We start from the raw sequence: 20,318 nt of genomic DNA on the forward strand, positions 1-20,318 counted from the left end.
TGATTTATTATCTATTATGTAATGAGAGTTGCACTTTCAAGCTGTGTTTCTTTGAGCTGATTTGTAGATGAGATTAGTGTAAGCGAGGGTAAATCATATACACGCCTGTGTTTTTTTACTTTATGTGCAACGTTAGCTATCATTTTCTTTCTTTTTTCACATATATACCCTTCAAATTTCAATGTATATTGACAATCACAAATTACAAAATTTCTTTCTTTTTTCACATATATACCCTTCATATCTCAGTGTATATTGACAAACACAAATTACAAAATTAAACAAAGTCATTCAATTAATCTAATTGAAGTGTTTAATGATTTAATGAAAAATTAACAATGAACACGTATACACTCTTTTGACATCTAATAAGAGATAGAAATATGATAAGAGACATAAAGAAAAAAATAGATGTTAAATGGATTTGAAAAAATTAAAAATGAGATATTAAATAGATTTAAAAAAAATTAAAAGTGTACAATTTAATTTACATTAAATTTATTGAACTTCCAATTAACAATTCATCATCAATTAATATAGTGATATTGTTGTCTTTTAAAAAAATATACATAATTTTTCTCTTCTATTTATTTTGTATCAAACATTACCATCAATTTACTTTTACTCTTTTTGTCTCTTCTCATACTCTTTCTTACATCTTTATCTCTCTTCAATTTTTTTCCCACAACCAAACATATCTTTAAGAATTGATTAGAGAGCATCCATGTGATTTTTTAAGAGAAATATTAACAAGTTCTATGAGGACACTTATTATAGAACAAAAACGAAAATTTTATATTAAACATGTATGAAAGGTTGTACATTTGAGTTAGAAATTTAAATTTTAATATTCTCAATATAAAGTCTCATTTTTTATTCTTTAACAAATACATTAAAAATATTTGTTAGTATGATGCTAATTTTAAAAATGTAATGTTAGATAGGTATAAATCTATAAAATTTCATGAAATAAAGTATCGTCATCGTGTCTTATTAAAAAAAAACAATCATCAACGTGTTATTACCTTTTTTATCTATTATGCATTCTCTATATCATATTTTTTACTTATATATCACACTGATTAGCACGACTCTTTTTAAAATATTTGCGTAATTGTTTGTGTCAAGTATCATTATTACTTCAACTCATTATACAAATAAAGTAAAGTAAATCTAAAACAAATAAAACTTTAAAATATAAGAATTTTTTATTTTTTATTGATTAAATTAAACTGAATTATTAGGAAATGATAACATAACTTTACATGAATAAAACTAGTCATACAAATTACATATTTAAAAAACAAAAATAAATTATCATATCAAATTTTTTCGATGCATATGAAAAAATAAAAATAAATTTACTTCTCAAAATTTTCCAAAACAAATATTTTGATTTATATATATATATATATATAATTTAAAAAATAACGAATTTTTTTTTAAACTTTTATATTTTCTAAGAAAGTATTTTAGAAAGTTTAAGCAAAAATGACAAAATGCGGAGTAGAGATTAAAAGCGAATGGGCATTCCATCTTTATGTTTATCTATTTTTGATTTTTTATCGAATCTTAATTTAAACAGTATAAAACCGAGTTAAATACATTATCAAATTCTAACCTTCAATATTGTATTTAAGGTAGTGAGGTGAGGGTGGATTAGCAACCTTTAAGGTTTAAATAATGAGCCAATTGTCCATGCACTTTATACTGGGCCTTGGGTCGTCTCTGTTATAGAGTTGTATTAGGGCTTTTGTTACCTATTGCAGCCCACAGAAGAGGCGCATCTCGGTCACATTATATAAAATATTATTGTATCTTTCTCATATCAGAATCAGAATTACTTAATATTACTGTTTATTATTTCACAAATAAAAAAAACCTTCAACCCTCTATTAACCTAAACCCTAACACTTTTCTTCCTCAAACGCTCACACACACACACAATGGGTTCTAGCGGTAAGAAGAAAAGAAGCTCTGCTTCTGCTTCCGACGAACACGAAAACACGAACAATGAGTCTTCTCACGAACCCCTCAACAAGAAACTTAAGAACACCACCGACACTTCTACCAAATCCATGGAGGTTAAGAAGAAGAAAAAAGCTTTCGACAAAACGCGGCGTGGTGCTGAATCCAAATCGAATTCCGAACCTGCAGCTTCGGAGCCCAAACCTGCGCTTGATTTGTCTAGCAGTGGCGGCGGGGGTTCACTTCCGGAGTTTCACATTGGCGTGTTTAAGGACTTGGCGGCTGCGTCTGAATCGGCTAGAGAAGCCGCCGCTAAACAAATGGTGACGGAGTTGAAGGAAGTTCAGAATGCCTATGTTGGAGTTGAGGATAAGGAGATTGGTGACGGTGGTTTTAAGCTTGAAGCTGAGAAAAATGATGGATTGGATGAATGTGCACCTTCTGTTAGATATGCTATTCGTAGGCTTATTCGTGGTGTTTCTTCTTCCCGAGAGGTTTGTTTATTTGTGTTCTCTTTGATTCTTTTATTGTAATGTTTCTTTTTGTTTTCTAATTCCAATATAATTTTTCAGTATTAGTTTGATTTTAAATTACTTTTGCTATGCTATGGTTACTTATTGTAGTTTTAGGAGCACTAGTTTGCACTGGGCCAATTTATACACTTACGTGGCTTGAATCTTTAAATTATGATGCGTTTATTATGCTATAATCAGTTGTTTTTTCAATCTTAGAAAAGATTATAAATTCTACCATTATTAATAATTAACTGTGAGGTCCCAAGTTTAGGTTTCGGCTGGAACAAGATGTCCAATCTAACAATATCAGCATTTGTCAGTTGAGTCATAGCTTAAGTACTCTATAATCAGTGTTTTACTAAGGCTTGTTGCGTCCTTAAATTATGATATATGTTTGTGTGTGTGGTGCCAATTCTATAATTAATGTTTTACTATGGCTTGTTGTATTGTAACCTTTTTTGTTTTATTTATTTTCTGTAAGTCTGTCTCATTGTTAGTAAACCCTGTTCATTGTTGTTGTTAAACTTGCAACTGAGTTGTTGCTAAGATGATGTTTTTTGTTGCTATTTTGCAGTGTGCGCGACAAGGTTTTGCTTTAGGTTTAACAGTTTTAGTCAATGCTATCCACAAAATCAGAGTTGACTCGTTTCTTAAACTCATAGTTGATTTATTGGAAGTAACTTCATCAATGAAGGGTCAGGTATAATATTTTGATTACTTAATTATTTTATTTTGGTTAAATCGTCAGGTTGTTGGGTACTAGTGTATTTGTTGTTTTATTGCAGGAAGCCAAAGATTGTCTTCTGGGCCGCTTATTCGCTTATGGTGCTCTGGCTCGATCAGGAAGACTTATCTACGAATGGAGTTTGGATAAAAATACTCCATACATCAAAGAATTTGTTGGTACACTTATCTCCCTTGCAAATAAGAAGCGGTACTTGCAAGAGCCTGTTGTCTCAATAATTTTAGACTCGATTGAAAAGGTTTGTATCTAAGGAATGTTACCCTTTGCATGTTCGGTTCTAAATCTCAAGTCTGTTTCCCACTATGGTGTGATTGGCTTTGGATTTTAATGGGTTTCGTTATAGGCATGTCCACTCTTTATCTACAATCCTTTAAATGTTTTTTTTTTTGCCTTTTCCCCTAATGAGGGTACACATGCAAAAACTTGTGGATGATAATTATCTACAGCCATTATTTATTTGCATCCTAGTAAATTTAGTTGTGATCATTAGTCATTTGAAAGGCCTTTTTTGACTTATGGGATGTTTTGGTGGAGCTCTTCGTTGGATTATAATTACATTGCTAGATCTGATTGTTGTCTTTTTTGACGATGTTATGCTAGTTTTCATACTATTCCCTTTTTTTTTTGGCTATTAAAGATTTCCATACGTACCATTCACTTTCTCATTTGATCATTGCTGAACTTTGAGACTAACTGCATATTTCTTCGAGCCATATGTTTAACCTAATAAAGTTACTTCAAGTCTATTATTTATTATTTTGTTTTTACTATCATTTGTAGTTGCCTGTTGAAGCAATAGTGAGTCATGTTATTGAAGCTCCTGGACTCCAAGAGTGGTTTGGATCTGCTGCAGAAGCAGGAAACCCTGATGCTCTATTCCTTGCTTTAAAAATTCGAGAGAAAATTTCTGCTGACAGCCCCATCTATGGAAAATTACTGCCAAATCCGTTCAGCTCTAGCCAGCTTTTCTCTGCTGATCACCTGTTGTTCCTGAGTAATTGTTTGAAGGTAGATTATGTTCCTTCCTCTATTTGTGACTGATACTACTTCACATATAGAAATAAATGATTCTTATCTATTTTCCAAATATTGCAGGAATCAACCTTCTGTCAGCCCCGCATTCACAGTATCTGGCCTGTTTTGATAAATATCCTTATACCTAATACTGTTCCACAATTGGAAGATGCGGCATCAGCTTCAAATTCATTAAAGAAACATAAGAAGAGTAAGAAATCTTGCTCTTCTGATGAAGAAATTGCAAAGAATCTTAAATCTTTTTGTGAAATAATTGTTGAAGGATCCCTTCTCTTCTCATCTCATGACCGCAAACACTTAGCTTTTGATGTTATGTTGCTTCTTCTTCAAAATCTGTCTGCATCTTTAGTTCCTGTTGTTCTGTCAAACAAAGTTGTTCAGTGCCTGATGGATATACTATCAACAAATAACACATGGCTGTATAAAGTTGGACAACATTTTCTCAAACAATTGTCTGAATGGGTGGGGGACGATGATGTCAGAAGAGTTGCTGTTATAGTGGCTATACAGAAGCACAGCAATGGAAAATTTGATTCTATCACAAGGACAAAACATGTTAAAAATTTGATGTCACAGTTCAAAACGGAACCTGGTTGCATGCTTTTCATTCAGAACTTGATGAACCTGTTTGTGAACGAAGATAATGTGTCTGAGGAACCTTCAGACCAGAGTCAAACAACAGATGAAAATTCTGAAGTAGGCTCTATTGAGGATAAGGGTTCTCCTAGGCAAAATGGGAATTCTGACTTTTTGAAGAGTTGGGTTATAGAATCCCTTCCTGGTATTTTGAAATTCTTAAAGCTGGATCAGGAGGAGAAGTTTCGTGTCCAAAAAGAAATATTGAAATTTATGGCTGTTCAGGGTCTGTGCACTGCATCTCTTGGCACTGAAGTTACTTCATTTGAGTTAGACGAGAAATTCAGGTGGCCTAAATCTCCCACATCAAATGCACTTTGCAAGATGTGTATCGAACAGCTGCAGTTGTTGTTGGCAAATGCTCATAAGGGAGAGGGCTCACATCCTTTGTCTAATGGCCTTGAGCCTAATGATCTAGGTTCGTACTTCATGAAGTTCTTCAGCACCTTATGCAATATTCCTTCAGTTTCCCTCTTCCGAACTTTAGACGACGAGGATGAAAAAGCAATGAAAAATTTGCAAGCAATGGAAACTAAATTATCTCGAGAGGTAATTATGCTTTGCACCTATTATTGATACTTGACGTAAACTGACTATGTTCCTTTTCCAGTTAAGATACCTTCAACTCCTCTATTTGGATTTGGAACTAACTATTATCATTTATACTTATGGTTTTGTGACCTTATTTTTAAGAGTTTTTCAATTTAGTGTTTCTTGTTTTATTTGTTTTAAAAATTATTTATATGTTTAATATTTTTCTTCTTCTAGTACTTGTTACTTTCAAAATGTCGGCTGCTTGTGTTCACTTTCACTTGACAAGTTAAGAATACGAAGTGTCTAAGATATTATTATGCTTTTTCTTGGAACTCACATGGTTTATGTGATCCAATTCCGGGTTTAACATGGATGGTTTGTTGTTCTGCTTGATTAACAAAAACAAAGAAACATGATCACTCAGGTGCATCATGATGTCTCTTTTGATGCTTTGATAGCTATTCAAGTGGCATTTGCATGTATAAGTTTGTATAACGATCCTTGGTGTATGTATTGACCTCTGTATACATTCATGTTGATTATCTGATTATATAATGACGACTCTCTGCATTATTAAGGAAAACAGTATCCTGTTATTTACATCTTGATTATACTTTTCTACCAGTTTAAAAGTACCAAGCTTTTCTTGTTATATAGGCATATCATTATTGATTTTACTTTATACCACTGAATTCATTTTCTAGTTGAATTACGTCAACTGTATTATAATTTTATTTATTGTTATTTGTTATTGATGCTGATGTTTCAATCTTTGTGGTAATGATATAAGCAGGAAAGGAGCCACGACGGCGGTGCTAATGCAAATAAGTTGCATGCACTGAGATACTTGCTTATCCAGTTGCTCTTACAAGTGCTTCTTGTTCCAAGGGAGTACTCAGAAGCTGCGTCTGAACTCATCATCTGTTGTAAGAAAGCATTTTCTACTTCTGATATTCCCGAGTCCTCTGGAGATGATGATGCAGAGGCTGATGATGCACCTGAATTGATGGATGTTCTTGTGGATACATTGCTCTCTCTACTTCCCCAGTCATCAGCTCCTATGCGATCTGCTATTGATCAGGTTATAATGAAAAATGTGTTGGACTATAATTGCATAATTATAATTGTAGATTACAGTACCATATGGTTAGATGTCAGTGTATGCCAATATGTGGCAACTTAGCACTGCATTGACTGGATACATAAATATGCATCTAGGAAGTATATGTTTTTGTTTGGTTTAGTTCAAGCCAATTGGAGTTCTTTAGTTTGACATAATTACCCATCCATGTTTAACCGAGCTAGCGTTGCACTCTAAATTTTACCTGTTTCATGGACATTTTAAAACACCTTTTTCCGCAAGGGTTGGCACTGGAAGGACATTGTAATTTACTAATGCATCATTCTTTTTTTCACTTCAGTTCCAGTTGTGAGCTTCTTGATAATTTTGGGCCTTGTACTTTCAGTTATTTTTAAACCTCTACATTTATGCTTGCGTTGTATTTTCTTGTCATCTAAATAATGGAAACCTTAATTGAATAAATGGTATGATTAGATGAACATGCTATCTAATGTAATTTTGACAGTTTGTCTTTGTGATTTACCTGTTTGTTATGAAATATATTTGTTGAGATTGATTCATAATTAATTGTTTGACATAGTATAGATCAATTGTACTCCCAATTTAAACTTGACCTATACAATATGGTTTATGTATTGTATTGTAGTTTTTATTTATCTAAAACTTATTCTCTATGTAGGTGTTCAAATATTTTTGTAATGATGTCACCGATGATGGACTGATGCGGATGTTGCGAGTCATAAAGAAAAATTTAAAACCTGCAAGACATCCAGATGCAGGTAGTGCTGATGAAGATGACGATGATGAAGACGAAGACTTCATCAATATTGAAGATGAAGAAATTGATCAAGCTGAGACGGGTGAAACAGGTGAGAGTGATGGGCTGACAGATGACTCTGAGTCTGTAGTTGATGCAGAGGAAACTAGTCTGGACCATCCAGAAGATTCTGATGATTCAGATAGTGGAATGGATGATGATGCCATGTTCAGGATGGATACATATCTTGCTCAGATTTTCAAAGAGAAGAAAAATCAGGCCGGAAGTGAAACTGCTCATTCGCAGCTTTTGTTGTTCAAACTCCGCATCCTTTCATTGTTGGAAATTTTCCTTCATGAAAATCCAGGCAAGTATACAACACTTACGCCATATTTTTTCATGTTACACATTACAAAACAGATTGTGTAAAAAGAAAATATTTCTCTGAATAAAAAATTCTGTTTCATAAATTGTGTGTAATTTACTAGTTTGATGTGTTATCTTCATCCATGACTTCGTGACACCTTTATAATTTATAACTAGATATTTCTAACTTTGTCTCGTTGTGTCTTTTGATGTTATACAGGTAAGCCTCAGGTTCTTACGGTGTTCTCGCATTTGGCTCGGGCCTTTGTTAACCCACATACTGCAGAAGTTAGTGAGCAGCTCAGTCAGCGAATATGGGGAATATTGCAAAAGCAAATATTTAAAGCAAAAGATTATCCAAAGGGTGATGGAGTCCAATTATCCACACTTGAATCTCTGTTAGAGAGAAATTTGAAATTAGCTTCAAAACCATTTAGAAAGCAAAAGTCTGCATCTAACCCCTCAAAGCAGTCAGCTGCCTTGAATAGACAGAAAATGGTTTCATCCTTTCCCCAAACTTCAACTTTTTGGATTTTGAAAATTGTTGATTCAAGAAATTTCTCAGAGTCCGAACTGCAGGGCATTGTTCAAATTTTCGAGAAAACATTGGTAGATTATTTTGACAGTAAAAAGTCTCAAATCAAAGCTGGATTTTTAAAAGAAATATTTCGCAGAAGGCCATGGATTGGCCATGCTGTACTTGGGTTTATTTTGGAAAGATGTGGAAGTGCCAAGTCAGACTTTCGGCGAGTCAAAGCACTTGATTTGGTAATGGAAATATTGAAGACACTAGCAACTGGGAGTGGTGAAGGCCAGAATCCATTGAAAAAGATTGTTAAAAATAATTTGGATAAACTCTCCCATGTTATGAAAGAGTTGGTGACAAATATGCCGAGCAAACCAGCTAGAAAGACAGAGGTACACAAGTTTTGTGTCAAGGTCTTTGAGATATTGTCTAAGCACAAACTCACCAAGTATCTTCTTAAAACTTTGGAACCTGATACTCAAGCTGCACTCGAGGCACAACTTGGTGATAAATTCGTCTCTTTGAAGAAGCTGGAAAAATGAACTAGGGCATTTAGGATTTTGCTGCTACTGACTGTTTAAAGAGGTTCGTGCTACTCCCCGCACTAGACAGACCAACCAATACAAGTTGGAGTTAGCGAGCTTTTGAACGAGCAATGAACCTAAACATTTATATAAGCTTTTGGAAGAGGAAATTTTGTAAAACTTTTAATGCAGCACTAGTTCCAAATTCATTTAAGAACTTATTTTATCCGATTGCAAGGGAAAATTTTGGTAGAACTTTTGTTTGTTTTTCTGTGAACAATTTGATTTTATATTGTTTCCGAATTCTTTTTCTCCATTATTATTTACTTTGGAAGATTTGTTGGTGTCATTAGTTGGAAAAATGTTTTCTTTCCAAATGATGTTTTAATTCGGGTTTTGTTATGTAAAACCTGCTTACATACAATGAGAAAAAGTTGGCCTTTTAATTGATTAACGGTCACCATATTTTCAATGTGTACAAGGAAAAATAGATGCACAAAAAGGGCTTCTTCAATTAGGATAACCCATCTATTTACTTTAGTAATGTGTACATGTTATAAACTAGAAATAATAAAAAAAACACTAATTCTCCATTCTATTCCTAATCCTTTCAGTCTACTTTCTGGTCTACTGTTTCTGTTTGGCTTTCATTTTTACATCTACGCCACAGCATCTACTCGAGCAGTTACCACATCACCACAATCCACTCCCCTGCTTCCATACTGAACCAACAAACAATGGTCACAACACCTGAAAATAAAAGGCAAGCACAAATTAGTATATCATCCCTCCATCTGCAAAGTATTCAATACAAAATACATAGTCCAACGTAGAACCCAAGTACCTAATGGACATATACCTCGTCCATGCAATTAAAGACGTAAACCCTCAAGGGTATATTTAGTGAAGCAAAAACACATTCTTCATCTGCATACCCACACTCACCTTGCTTGACACATTAGTTTCCAAAAGCCTCAGCTGCTACGAGTGTCCATTGTCTGCTTCAGAATCACTCCCTGAGGAACTCCCTGAATCCGAATCTGCAATAGCAATTTAACTTCAATATTTTCTTCCTAGGAAAACAGTTTAATCCAAAAATAAGGCCTGCTAGAAACAGAACAATATATACCACTTGATGATGAGGAATCACTGCCTGAACTGCTTGAGCTACTAGAACTACTACTTGCATGACCTCCAACGCCATCTTTATCTTTCTCAATCTCCACAGGAGGAAACACGCTCATTGGCATGTCGTCCCCAATGTCAACATCCTCATCACCTGTTTCTACTCTCTTGGGCTTCTTTACCTCAACAGGTGGCACCTCATCAACCTTCTCACTAGTCGGCACTTCCTGTCAAATTAACACAAAACAGCAAAATTAGTATCTAAGAGCAAAATTAGCATCTAAGTAAGAAAGCAAACCCATTATATAGAAAAATAATTCACTAGGAGATCACTTACCCCATTGTCTTTGTTTGAAACCACATTGTTAATCACATTGTCCAACAGTGCTTGCCGCTTAATCTTGCTCATCATCTTCTTCCAATTAGTAACTAATCGATCCAGTTCCCAAAGGGTCTCGGTATCAACAGCTTCAATATCTAGCTCTATCTCATCTCCATCCTGTTCCAAATGCCCATTCCTCTTCCTTATAATCTGCACAACCTGTTCCATTTTCTCCGGTGGCAAACTCTGCAACCCAATTCCCAATTTCTGTTTCTCCTCAAGACTCATATCTCTCTTGTTGGGATCCTTGGCCTTCGGTTTCGGCTGCTTCAAAGGCTTCACTGGAAGAGCTCGCACTGGGGACGGGGTGCGAACCGGAGACTGCAATAATGGAGGTTCTATCAGAGGTTTGGAAGAACTTGCAGGAGGGAGAGGAGGCTCTGGTGGTTGTTGTTGCAATTTTGGAGGAGGAATTGGATTCTCTTTCTTCTTCATAACCCTCTCTGGTTCAACATGGTTCCAAGAACTACCCTGCAATTCCACTTCAAATTCGCGATCATGTTTCAGCAAATTTTCATATTTCTCATGTATAGGACGATACATAGCTTCGAATTTAACAAGGAGTTGTCCTGCCCAGTCGTTCACCATGTGACCTTTAGGGTTATATGTCAGTGCATTGTTGAAAGTTAATCGAATATCAGAAGCAAATTCCGCCGGCGATTTGTAAATATTCTCCAAGAGTTTCGACTGCACCGTACCTAGATCCATTGGTTGCTTGATTATATCATGGTAATCGTAAAGTTCCATTTTGACCACATCAACGGGATCATTGAACACAAATCCCATTCTGTGTTTCATCAGTTTCTGCAAAACCCGAGCGCAACCCTTCATCAACTCCTCAACATCAAAATTTGACTGATTGAAATCCTTCGTCGGATACAACGGCAAGGGACGCTTGTTACCGGAAATCTTCTTGCTCGTTGTTTTCTTCTGTGGTTGAAACTCGGTAGACTCAATTCGATTCTTTAGTTTACGAATCTGTTCAAGCTCTGAATGGAGGCGTTTTTTGAGGTCGTTCAGCTCCTTCTTCGAGTACGACGCCACGTTGAAGGTGACAAATTGAGATTGATTCACGTCATTTGTTCGACGGTTGATGGAGGAAGCATCATCGGACGCGGATTGAGTTCTCTTACTGTTCGCTAATTTAGGTTTAGAGTTCGAATTAGGGTTAGGGTTAGAGTTAGAGAAAGGTACTTTTCCCATGAATCCTGCTCCTCCACCTCTATGCTGTGGCCAATTAGGTTCGTTTCTGTTGGATAAGACGGCGGAAGCCATAGAAGGGCAAAATCACGGCCTTCCGGTGAAATTCCGGCGAAGTTCTTGCATGAATTTGCAAATGTGGATTGAACAAAGCATAAATGAGCTATACACTAAATATTACGCGCTAAATTGATATACACGCGCCGTTAAAAGTTTCCACGCGCCGGCGATGGAATCACAGCTTCAAGGACGAATGAAAAAACCCCAAAAATGAAAAGTGTAACCTTTTAGGGTTTGAAATGAGCGAGGAAGAAGAGGAGGCTAGAGCCGGTTCTTAAAGGGGATGAGATCTGCCCGTGGTTGCTTCGGGAAGCTTCTTAAGCCGTTGATTCGTTATAGGTCCTTGATCCAACGGATAGTGTTTATTTTTGGGTAGTACTGTGAACTGACCGTAAGATCTGGCACGGACGGTGGTGATTTTTATTTATTAACACGTGTAAGAATCTGAGATGGGTAATGGAGGAGGTGAGGTGGTGTTTTGATTTGGATTTGAGTTTGAAGTAAATTTCGGGTGAATGTGTCGTTCATTTAGGGTTTTGACAGTGGTACGGGCCCACGTTGATGACGTGGATGGAGGCGGTTTCTGGGATGTGGGATAGAATGTAACGCGCAGCGCGTGACTACGAGGAAAACCCGTGTCTGTTTGAAGGGTAGTTCGGTAAAAGAACATTATAATTTACAGGAGGGCCGGTTCTGGTTTTTTTCTTTCTTCTTTCCGGTTCTGGTTCTTCTATTCCCCAAGTATGGCCTTTTTTCTTTTCATACAATAAATTTTGCAAGGCAAAAATAAATTCACCCTAATTAATGGTAGATATGTTCAAATTCAAACTAATCAAAATAAAAATTTGCAAATTGAATAAAAAATTGTAAAATACTAAGCATTATTGATGTGTTTGGATAATTTGGTTCAAAACTGTACATATAATTGGTGAATAATTGGATGTATCTCGAAATGAAGGATTTTAAAAAAAAATTGGTTTTTCAACATTTAGGAAAGAATGGATCGAAACGTGGGCCTATTTTTATCACTCCACTTCTTAATACTCCACTTTACTCTCAAGTCAATTTTTATCTACTATTTATTTTCTGTATTTTATATTTAGTTAATTTTTGTTCTTTTGATATTTGAAAGCCATCAAAATTATTTTGTTTTTGACATAAAAGCTTACATTTAAAAAAATTATATTTTGGATGTATGTCAAAAGAATAAAAAGCTGGTTTTTAATAAATACAAAAATTAAATATTTTTTCATTTATTTTTAAGTTCGTCATCTCAATGCGAAATTTTTTTTTATTTTCATTTTGATGCAGTGTTTGTTTGATTCAAATTATGATATCAATTTCGATTCATTGTAATTCAATCAATGTTTATTTGGTACCATCAATGACATTATTTTTTTTGTAAGTTTATCATGTGAGTGCAACATTATCGTTTTATACTATTAACGTAAATGTTATAAATTTGTTCATCGATTCATCTTTTTTTATTTGAAGGAATTTGAATTTATATCATTTATACGTACTCTATTAATTTAAATTGATAATTTTGTTAAACAAAAGTATTTTATCAATATCTTAAAAAATTTATGTGTATCGTTATAAATCAAACTTTTTCACTAAAAAATTGAAGAATTATAACTTTATTACTCTTTTTAGAATCTTAAGACCATTTCACCTAACAAACTACTTTAAATCAATTATTGTTTTTGCACTGAAAATTTATATTATATTTAGGATTGCAATTAGGTTATGTCGAATTAGATTTTACAATACTTGAGTTTTGATCTATAAAAAAATTAATACACGTGTCTTATTTGTGGTATGTCATATACTTTTTTAGACACTAGTAAGACTTTTAAAATATCTAATATAAACTAATCTACTTAAAAGTCTTCCCATATTAACATCTTTAAAATAAATAATGAAAGATATCTTTGAATAATTTAATAAATTTGATAAATGAATAATATTAAAAATATCTTTTAACATTTAACTTAAAATTTTAAATAATTTGATTTTATTAACACCAAATCTATTATTATATTTTATAATAATTCATTTAAATATATTATTGTGGTCCGTAAAATTCAAAATTTAATATATAATAAAATTGTAATAATTTTTTTTATTATAGTTTGTAATTTGAAATTTTTAACTAAATAAACTTTTAAATAAAGTCTTAGCCTTGTTTGTTTTCTAAAAAAATTTGTTGGCTTAAGATATAAGCTAGATTGTAGATATTGGTTGTCCTTTAATAGGGCTATTAGACAATGTTTATACTAAAAAAGTGATATCAAAAGTTGATCTTTTACAATATTTTATAACAAAAGCGCTACTATGAGTTATTGTTAGATAATTTTTTATTTTAAAAACGTTGTTATATGTTACATTTAGATAATACTTTTTATTTTTAAATAATATTGTCTATATCTTTAATAATGTTAAAATAAACAACACTTAAAAACGTTGTGTAATATTTAAAAAAACGACTTGTAACATTTTTCTCTTATATATTCATCTTGCTAATCTTGCCAATATTTTCCTTTAAAATCTTGTCAACATCCTCTTTAAAATCTTGTTGACACTCCCCTTTTGTCCTTTCTCTCACGTGACTTGTCTTTTTAGTTATGTTATGTTGTAATATTTCTATGAGGTGTCGAAATTTCTCTTAAAAATCTTGCCATTAACACTAATGTAAATGTGCACACTATAATTTGTTTTAAATGTATACAATTATTTGTAGCCTTAATGATCAAACATTTAAAATTGTTAGAGAAATCTGCCATTGAAGTGTGAGAAGTTTGTCAACGTTAATCAACTTAGACTTAAAATTTATTGTTCCATGTATGTATCGGAGTTAAAGAACTAAGAGACCTTAAAAAAACTCAAAATAGAATATTAGAGTTCAAATATTAAAAATTAAAGGCTTATTTGATTGTATTTTATTTTATAATTTTTAAAAATTATTTTATAAATAAATTGTTAACTTTAAAAAGAAAATTTAAAAAAAATATATATTTGGTAACTGTAATTTATAAAACAGTTTTTAACTAGATAACTGAAAAAAAAATAAAAAATTATTTATCTATTTTATTTTTTTAATTTAAAAATATATAATATTAAAAATAATTTTACAAAACAATTTCTAAAAATAAATAATTCAAATAATTTTTTTAATTTTTATTACCAGAGTGCGTTCAAATTTTTTGTTGGTAAACAACGGAGGTCAAGTTCAAAGTGCATATTGGAATTTAATATTCCTTGTGTGCTTAAAACAATTTTATTTCTAGTAGATAAACCATCGACAAAGATATATTCTTGTGTTGCAAGGGCCCCATTCATGTATACTCATAATCATTTGAAGACAAGCAAAGGTTTTATAATTCTAACAAATTGAATTTTGGCAAAAACATAATCTTATAAAATTGATTTATAAAGAGGCATATCATTCTCAGTTATCAATACAATTTTTAAGTCACATTTCATCTAAAGGTATTATCATCTCTTCTTATATACAGGACTAATATGTAGGAGATGGTTTAACAAATTTTGAATACAATATGATACTATTTTAAAATTTAAATTGGATCTAATATATATCTACAAAATTAACTTGAAAGGTAATGATAATTCCAACTTATAAACACATTTCTAACGTAGAATCCTTAACGTATATGATAAACAAAAATGAGATTTTGAAGTCTTAAATTAAAAAGTATGTAACCTCCAGCTATATTTAATTATCTTCTTCTTTGAGGCCAAGGCGATAAGATCCACTCTTAAGTTGTTTTCCTTACTTTAGAGATACTAGAACCGAAATTTCAGCATTTGAATTTGGTGAATACATCTTCAATTTGGGAGGAGTAAGGTTGTTGCTTAATTTTATTTGACCTTGTTCATAAATATTTTTTTTAATATATATATTATGATTTAATTCATATACATTTTTTATATAAATAATTTTTATATTGTCAATATATTATAATATTTACATCATTCGAAATATTTAACTTTATCATGTATATAAATAAATAATTATGATATATTAAGAATGTAAAATTTACACTAACATTGCATAATAGTTAAATTATATATTTTATTGAAGAATAAAATCGATCCAAATTCATCAATAAATTTTGTTGTTTAGCAATTAAATAAAAGAAATAAAGTCCGTTCAAAGATGGTTGAAAAGAAGATACTCTTGTATAAATATAGTAGGAAGGGGGTAAAAGTAAAAGAATATTTGAGTTTAATTTCCCACACCAACCTTGTTCCTTACCAAAGGTCCAAGCTTCCTTCTGTCTGCAGAGTCTTTTCATTTGGTTATATAATTATGAAAAGAAAAAGGAGATAACAAAGGGAATTTTCATTTCAGTTAAAACAATAGTTACCATATAATAATAATAGCAAATATTGGTTACATACTCATACAATGACAATTTTCAAATACAAGTATATAGTTACAACAATTAATAGCGTAAAATTTCCCAGTTTGGTGAAGTGCATTAGGTAGCAAAAATAATAGTTGGGTCACAGCAACACTCGTCCAAGAGGCAACAGCAACACAAAGCTGCTAGGCTGCATATTAACACAAAATTACAAAATAAAATAAAACTATATATTAACACTCTTAAAATAAATTGTCATAAAATAAATATTTTTTCAATTTTCAATGCATTTTTTTATCTATTATTTTATTTAATTAATATCATTTATATTATTTTCAATATAATATATTTTATTATCTATTGATAATATTAATAATGTATTATTTAATAAGAATAATTTCATAATTTTTTTGTAACATGTGTAAAATAATCAAATACCTTACTTAATATAGAAGGAGAATTTAACAAACAATAGGTAATTTTCAAGTGCATGATAAAAAAAAAGTTAAATATTTTTAATAATTTCAGAGTTGATTGTATATATAAATTAAATCTTAAATACATTCTTAATTAATGTTATTTTTTGCTTACCATCCCTCAAGAAAACCTGGTTCTCTTTTAGGTGGTGGAGCAGCAGCATAGTATGGCGGAGGTGCGGCCACCGGAGGTGGTCCTTGATAAGGGCCTGTATGGGGCCCACAACAACTAATCAGTAACAATTGACAATGAAATTTCACAATGTTTCAAATGGAAAAATTGATCAATTAATTGCTACAAAGTAAGCATGATTTTTCATTGCCATAAAAAGGAAATTCAAAAGCTAAGAAATGTTTAGAATATAATTTGAGGTATGAGAAGTATGTATATATGTACCTTGAGCAGGATATGGATAGCCATATTTAATCTCACTCATCTCTTCAATTCAAGAACAAAACTCTTAACCCAAAATATTTGTTGAAAAACAGAACTTGTAATATTGGGCGTTGGAATGCAGGGTTTGATATGTTATATACGCACACATTCTTTCACGAAAAGGCAGAGAGAATATAACTAGTGGAGATTATTAAGAAGAAAAATCCAGAAGTTATATTTCATTTCAATTCACACATTAATTGGAAATTGGGATGTAACTTTACTATCACTATATTAGATGCTATTTGTATTCTTTTATATTTTATTACTTTTGGGAAAGGTGTATGCATCCCCACCTTCTTAGAAGAAAAATAATAATTCAACAATATGATATATATTTGGTCTTTTAAATCTTTTTTCTAAGAACATTGGTTGGTTTTAGAAAACCAAGATACAATATAAGTATATTTTTCTTTCTACACCTTTATTTCTAAAATTTAAAACATATTATATTAATTTAATTTTCACTAAAATTTCAAGTTAAATAAGTTTATACTTATCTAAACTTATTATTTTTCGTTATGATATACTAACTAAGTCTCACATTATTATTATCAGTGCGTCCGAAAAAAAACTTAAGCCACATACAAAGATTATCAAACTTTTTAACTTTTTAATCTCGACTAAAGACTTACTATTCTAATTAACTAAAAAATCTCACATTACATGAAAATTAAAGTTAAAAATAATCTATAAATATTCATGCATTATCAATTAATTGATGTGTTTTGTTAATTAATATTTTGTAAATGCCATCATTATTGTGGAAAAGAGTAAAAAGTTTGACCATTGTTTTTTGCCACACAACTTGATTTGAAGGATGGAATACTCTTGTGCAACTTCTCTTTCTTTAGAAGCTTCTGTTATCATTTGTGTGCAATAAATATAAAAAGGGTTAAAAAAAAGAGTGGGGCATGCAATTCCATGTGAATACAAAGTATTTTTGAGTCTAAAAAGCACTCACATGATGCGTGGGAATTATGGTAATATAAACTTAATTAAAGGTCGAATATATTCCTTCCACAGTGCCACACGCTATTACCGCGTTTACTTTTTTCTACCTTTATGTCAAACTTTGTGATCACGTTAAGTCAAGTTATTATTTAAGAATCTAACAAATATTACTACTACTTATTTAATTAATTATAAATTGGATGGCTACATAGGTCACTATTTAATCATTATACACGAATATATTAATTAACATATATTGATCCTTCTTTGAGTTTCTCCTGGAAAATGTGAATTCATATTTTAGATGAATGGCATGCCTATGGGAAAAAGAACCACAGAGTAATCTAATAATTGTAGATGAGGTTGACATTGTTAAGAATCAGCACTTTAACTTTTCTCATTATACGTTATAGTTCAAACTTCAAAGACAACAACGTTATTTTACAGAAATAAAAATTTATTTATCTTTACAATTGAGACAAATTTAATTATGTTGATTAAAAAAAAATTGTGTATCTTAAAATTCAACTTATATTTAATTTTTTATCGGATCATTCTTAACTTAAATTTTTAAAAGAATTATTAATTGTTATAATTTCAAGTATATTTTAATTATTGGTATACCGCGTATAATATGTCTTTATCTAGTTATGGATTCTTGTGGTCAAGTTTATTAATAAATACAACATCTAGAACTAATTTGAGAAAGACTAATATGTATCAAGTCAAATGATATATATTAATTATAATTTTTAAAAAATTAAAAAATTAAATTTAAAATCTAGACCGTCGGATCACTATCCAACGGCTACGGACATACTAACTACACAAACGAGTGCATTACTGAGTATAGCAAATTCAAATCCCAATATAAGAGCATTTCATTCAATGACATCAAGAAAATCAAGAAAATTTCCATTGGTAATAAACAGTAGCTGACATATGATTCTCGCTAATTAAAGTAGAGATGTTATAGATCCTTCAAAACTAGCTCACAATAAACATCCAATAGCTTTCGATTAGAAGTTTTTGAACAACACTCTTATATGACATAATAATGACATCAAGAATATTGCATCATATAAGACTACACTTCAAATTTTAGAAAATAGATGTATATGTATTTTCGTGGGTGAATTAAAGATGTTGAAGGAATTTTAAGAAAAAAGTTGAGTTTATATTCGTAAAAATCAATGTAGTTATTAATTTATTTACGTTTGTCTTTAAAAAAAGTTGAAAAAGAGAGAAATTTGACTAATCTAAAATAAAAAATTGATAAAGTGAATAAATTTGATATCATACTAATTATATAAATATAATATGAAATATTTATTTAATTAATTGATATTATTCACTTTATTATTTAAAATAAGTTATTGAATTTATAACAGCAAAATCCAAAAAATATAGTTCATTTGTATTTGAGAAAGGTTTGATTTTAAAACAAAAAAGAAATGCTTATTTTTACGAAGGAATCGTGATAAGGGAAAGTACAATAAGAAGTTTTGTATATGTACGTTTGTGCAATAACTTCTCTTACTATTGAACATTTTTTCTTTTTTGAATGAGAATTAATTGATCACTACCACAATTGTGTATATGGAAGTAGCTTATGAGATAATAAATTCTCACAGATTGGGTAAATGATGCTTACAATTACTATATGTGAAAGTAGCTCTAAATTTCAATAATGCAACTGTTGGTTACACAAACACCCAAAATATTGAAGAGCCTCATGTGTTTTTGGTTAAACAAATAAGTTAATTTCAGGCCCACCATCAACTATTAATAAGTCCTTATTTTGAAATGTTGCCTTTAATTAATGTATCTAATCTAAACATGGAGTAATAAAACAAAATAAAAATCAAGGGTTACCACTTACCAGCATTAGAAAGTAGACGTGTTGGTGGGTGCGTTAATGCAAATAATAATAATAATAATAATAATAATAATAATAATAATAATAATAATAATAATAATAATAATAATAATAATAATAATAATAATAATAATAATAACAACAACAACAACAACAATAATAATGCAAAATTACATTTGCAATCCGTTAAATTTCGTCAATTTTTTGCAACGATTCCTTTAATTGTGTTTTCTTTCGAATAGGTCTTTTCTATTATATTCAATATACATAATTACCTTTTTAAGTTATATTTAATTATACATCAAATCTTTTAAGTTTTACCATTTTATTGAATTACTGAAAACTTAGGTTTTTTTTAATATAATATACATTACACTATTAAAGATTTTTTATTTTAAAAAATTTAACGGCGAGACTCATATATATTAAATGTAAATAAATAAAATATTACAGATTTAAATATACACTTAATATATCAAATATCTTTACAGTTTTTATTACAAAACTATTGAGATCCTTGTGTATTATGGATATTAGATATTATTTTTCTTAAATTTTTTCACTGTTATAATTAATTAAGTTCATTGAATTTCTTTTATTTATTTTTGGTTAAAACATACAAATCTTTATTTATTTTTACTCGAATAACGATAGCTAATATTTTAACTAGTTTTTTTACAGCAAAAAATGGGTGCATTTCAATGATAATTGATAAAATAAATAAGTATAAA

At 30.8% G+C, this 20,318-nt stretch overlaps 2 protein-coding genes and 1 long non-coding RNA gene across 5 annotated transcripts; 1 reads left to right on the forward strand and 2 right to left on the reverse strand.

The window, feature by feature from the left end:
* The first annotated feature begins 1,840 nt into the window (after nucleotides 1-1,840).
* On the forward strand, nucleotides 1,841-9,036 carry LOC101502379 (uncharacterized). Its single transcript, XM_004485574.3, has 8 exons — nucleotides 1,841-2,462; nucleotides 3,058-3,183; nucleotides 3,269-3,466; nucleotides 4,009-4,236; nucleotides 4,324-5,448; nucleotides 6,227-6,514; nucleotides 7,194-7,638; nucleotides 7,858-9,036. Exons 1-8 carry the CDS (start codon nucleotides 1,947-1,949, stop codon nucleotides 8,703-8,705), a joined length of 3,774 nt encoding a protein of 1,257 aa, XP_004485631.1. The 5' UTR covers nucleotides 1,841-1,946; the 3' UTR covers nucleotides 8,706-9,036.
* A 143-nt stretch (nucleotides 9,037-9,179) lies between these two features.
* LOC101502682 (transcription factor GTE7-like) lies at nucleotides 9,180-11,707 on the reverse strand. Of its 3 annotated transcripts, none has more exons than XR_189260.4 (4): nucleotides 10,150-11,707; nucleotides 9,817-10,039; nucleotides 9,547-9,727; nucleotides 9,180-9,437 (listed from the first exon to the last, which is right to left on the reverse strand). XR_189260.4 is itself a non-coding variant. In XM_004485576.4 (4 exons), the coding sequence occupies exons 1-3, from the start codon at nucleotides 11,467-11,469 to the stop codon at nucleotides 9,669-9,671; spliced, it is 1,602 nt and encodes a 533-aa protein (XP_004485633.1). In that variant the 5' UTR covers nucleotides 11,470-11,707; the 3' UTR covers nucleotides 9,180-9,437; nucleotides 9,633-9,668. The 3 variants fall into 3 exon arrangements, 1 of the variants encoding a protein (XP_004485633.1); XR_189259.4 differs by having other exon boundaries at nucleotides 9,532-9,727; XM_004485576.4 differs by having other exon boundaries at nucleotides 9,633-9,727.
* A 4,096-nt stretch (nucleotides 11,708-15,803) lies between these two features.
* Nucleotides 15,804-16,917, reverse strand: LOC101503427 (uncharacterized). Its single transcript, XR_189261.4, has 3 exons — nucleotides 16,716-16,917; nucleotides 16,434-16,527; nucleotides 15,804-16,032 (listed from the first exon to the last, which is right to left on the reverse strand). It is a non-coding gene; the product is annotated as an uncharacterized lncRNA (long non-coding RNA).
* Nucleotides 16,918-20,318: the final 3,401 nt, after the last annotated feature.

Source organism: Cicer arietinum, chromosome 1, assembly GCF_000331145.2.
Source record: "Cicer arietinum cultivar CDC Frontier isolate Library 1 chromosome 1, Cicar.CDCFrontier_v2.0, whole genome shotgun sequence".
Classification (NCBI taxonomy): Eukaryota; Viridiplantae; Streptophyta; class Magnoliopsida; order Fabales; family Fabaceae; genus Cicer; species Cicer arietinum.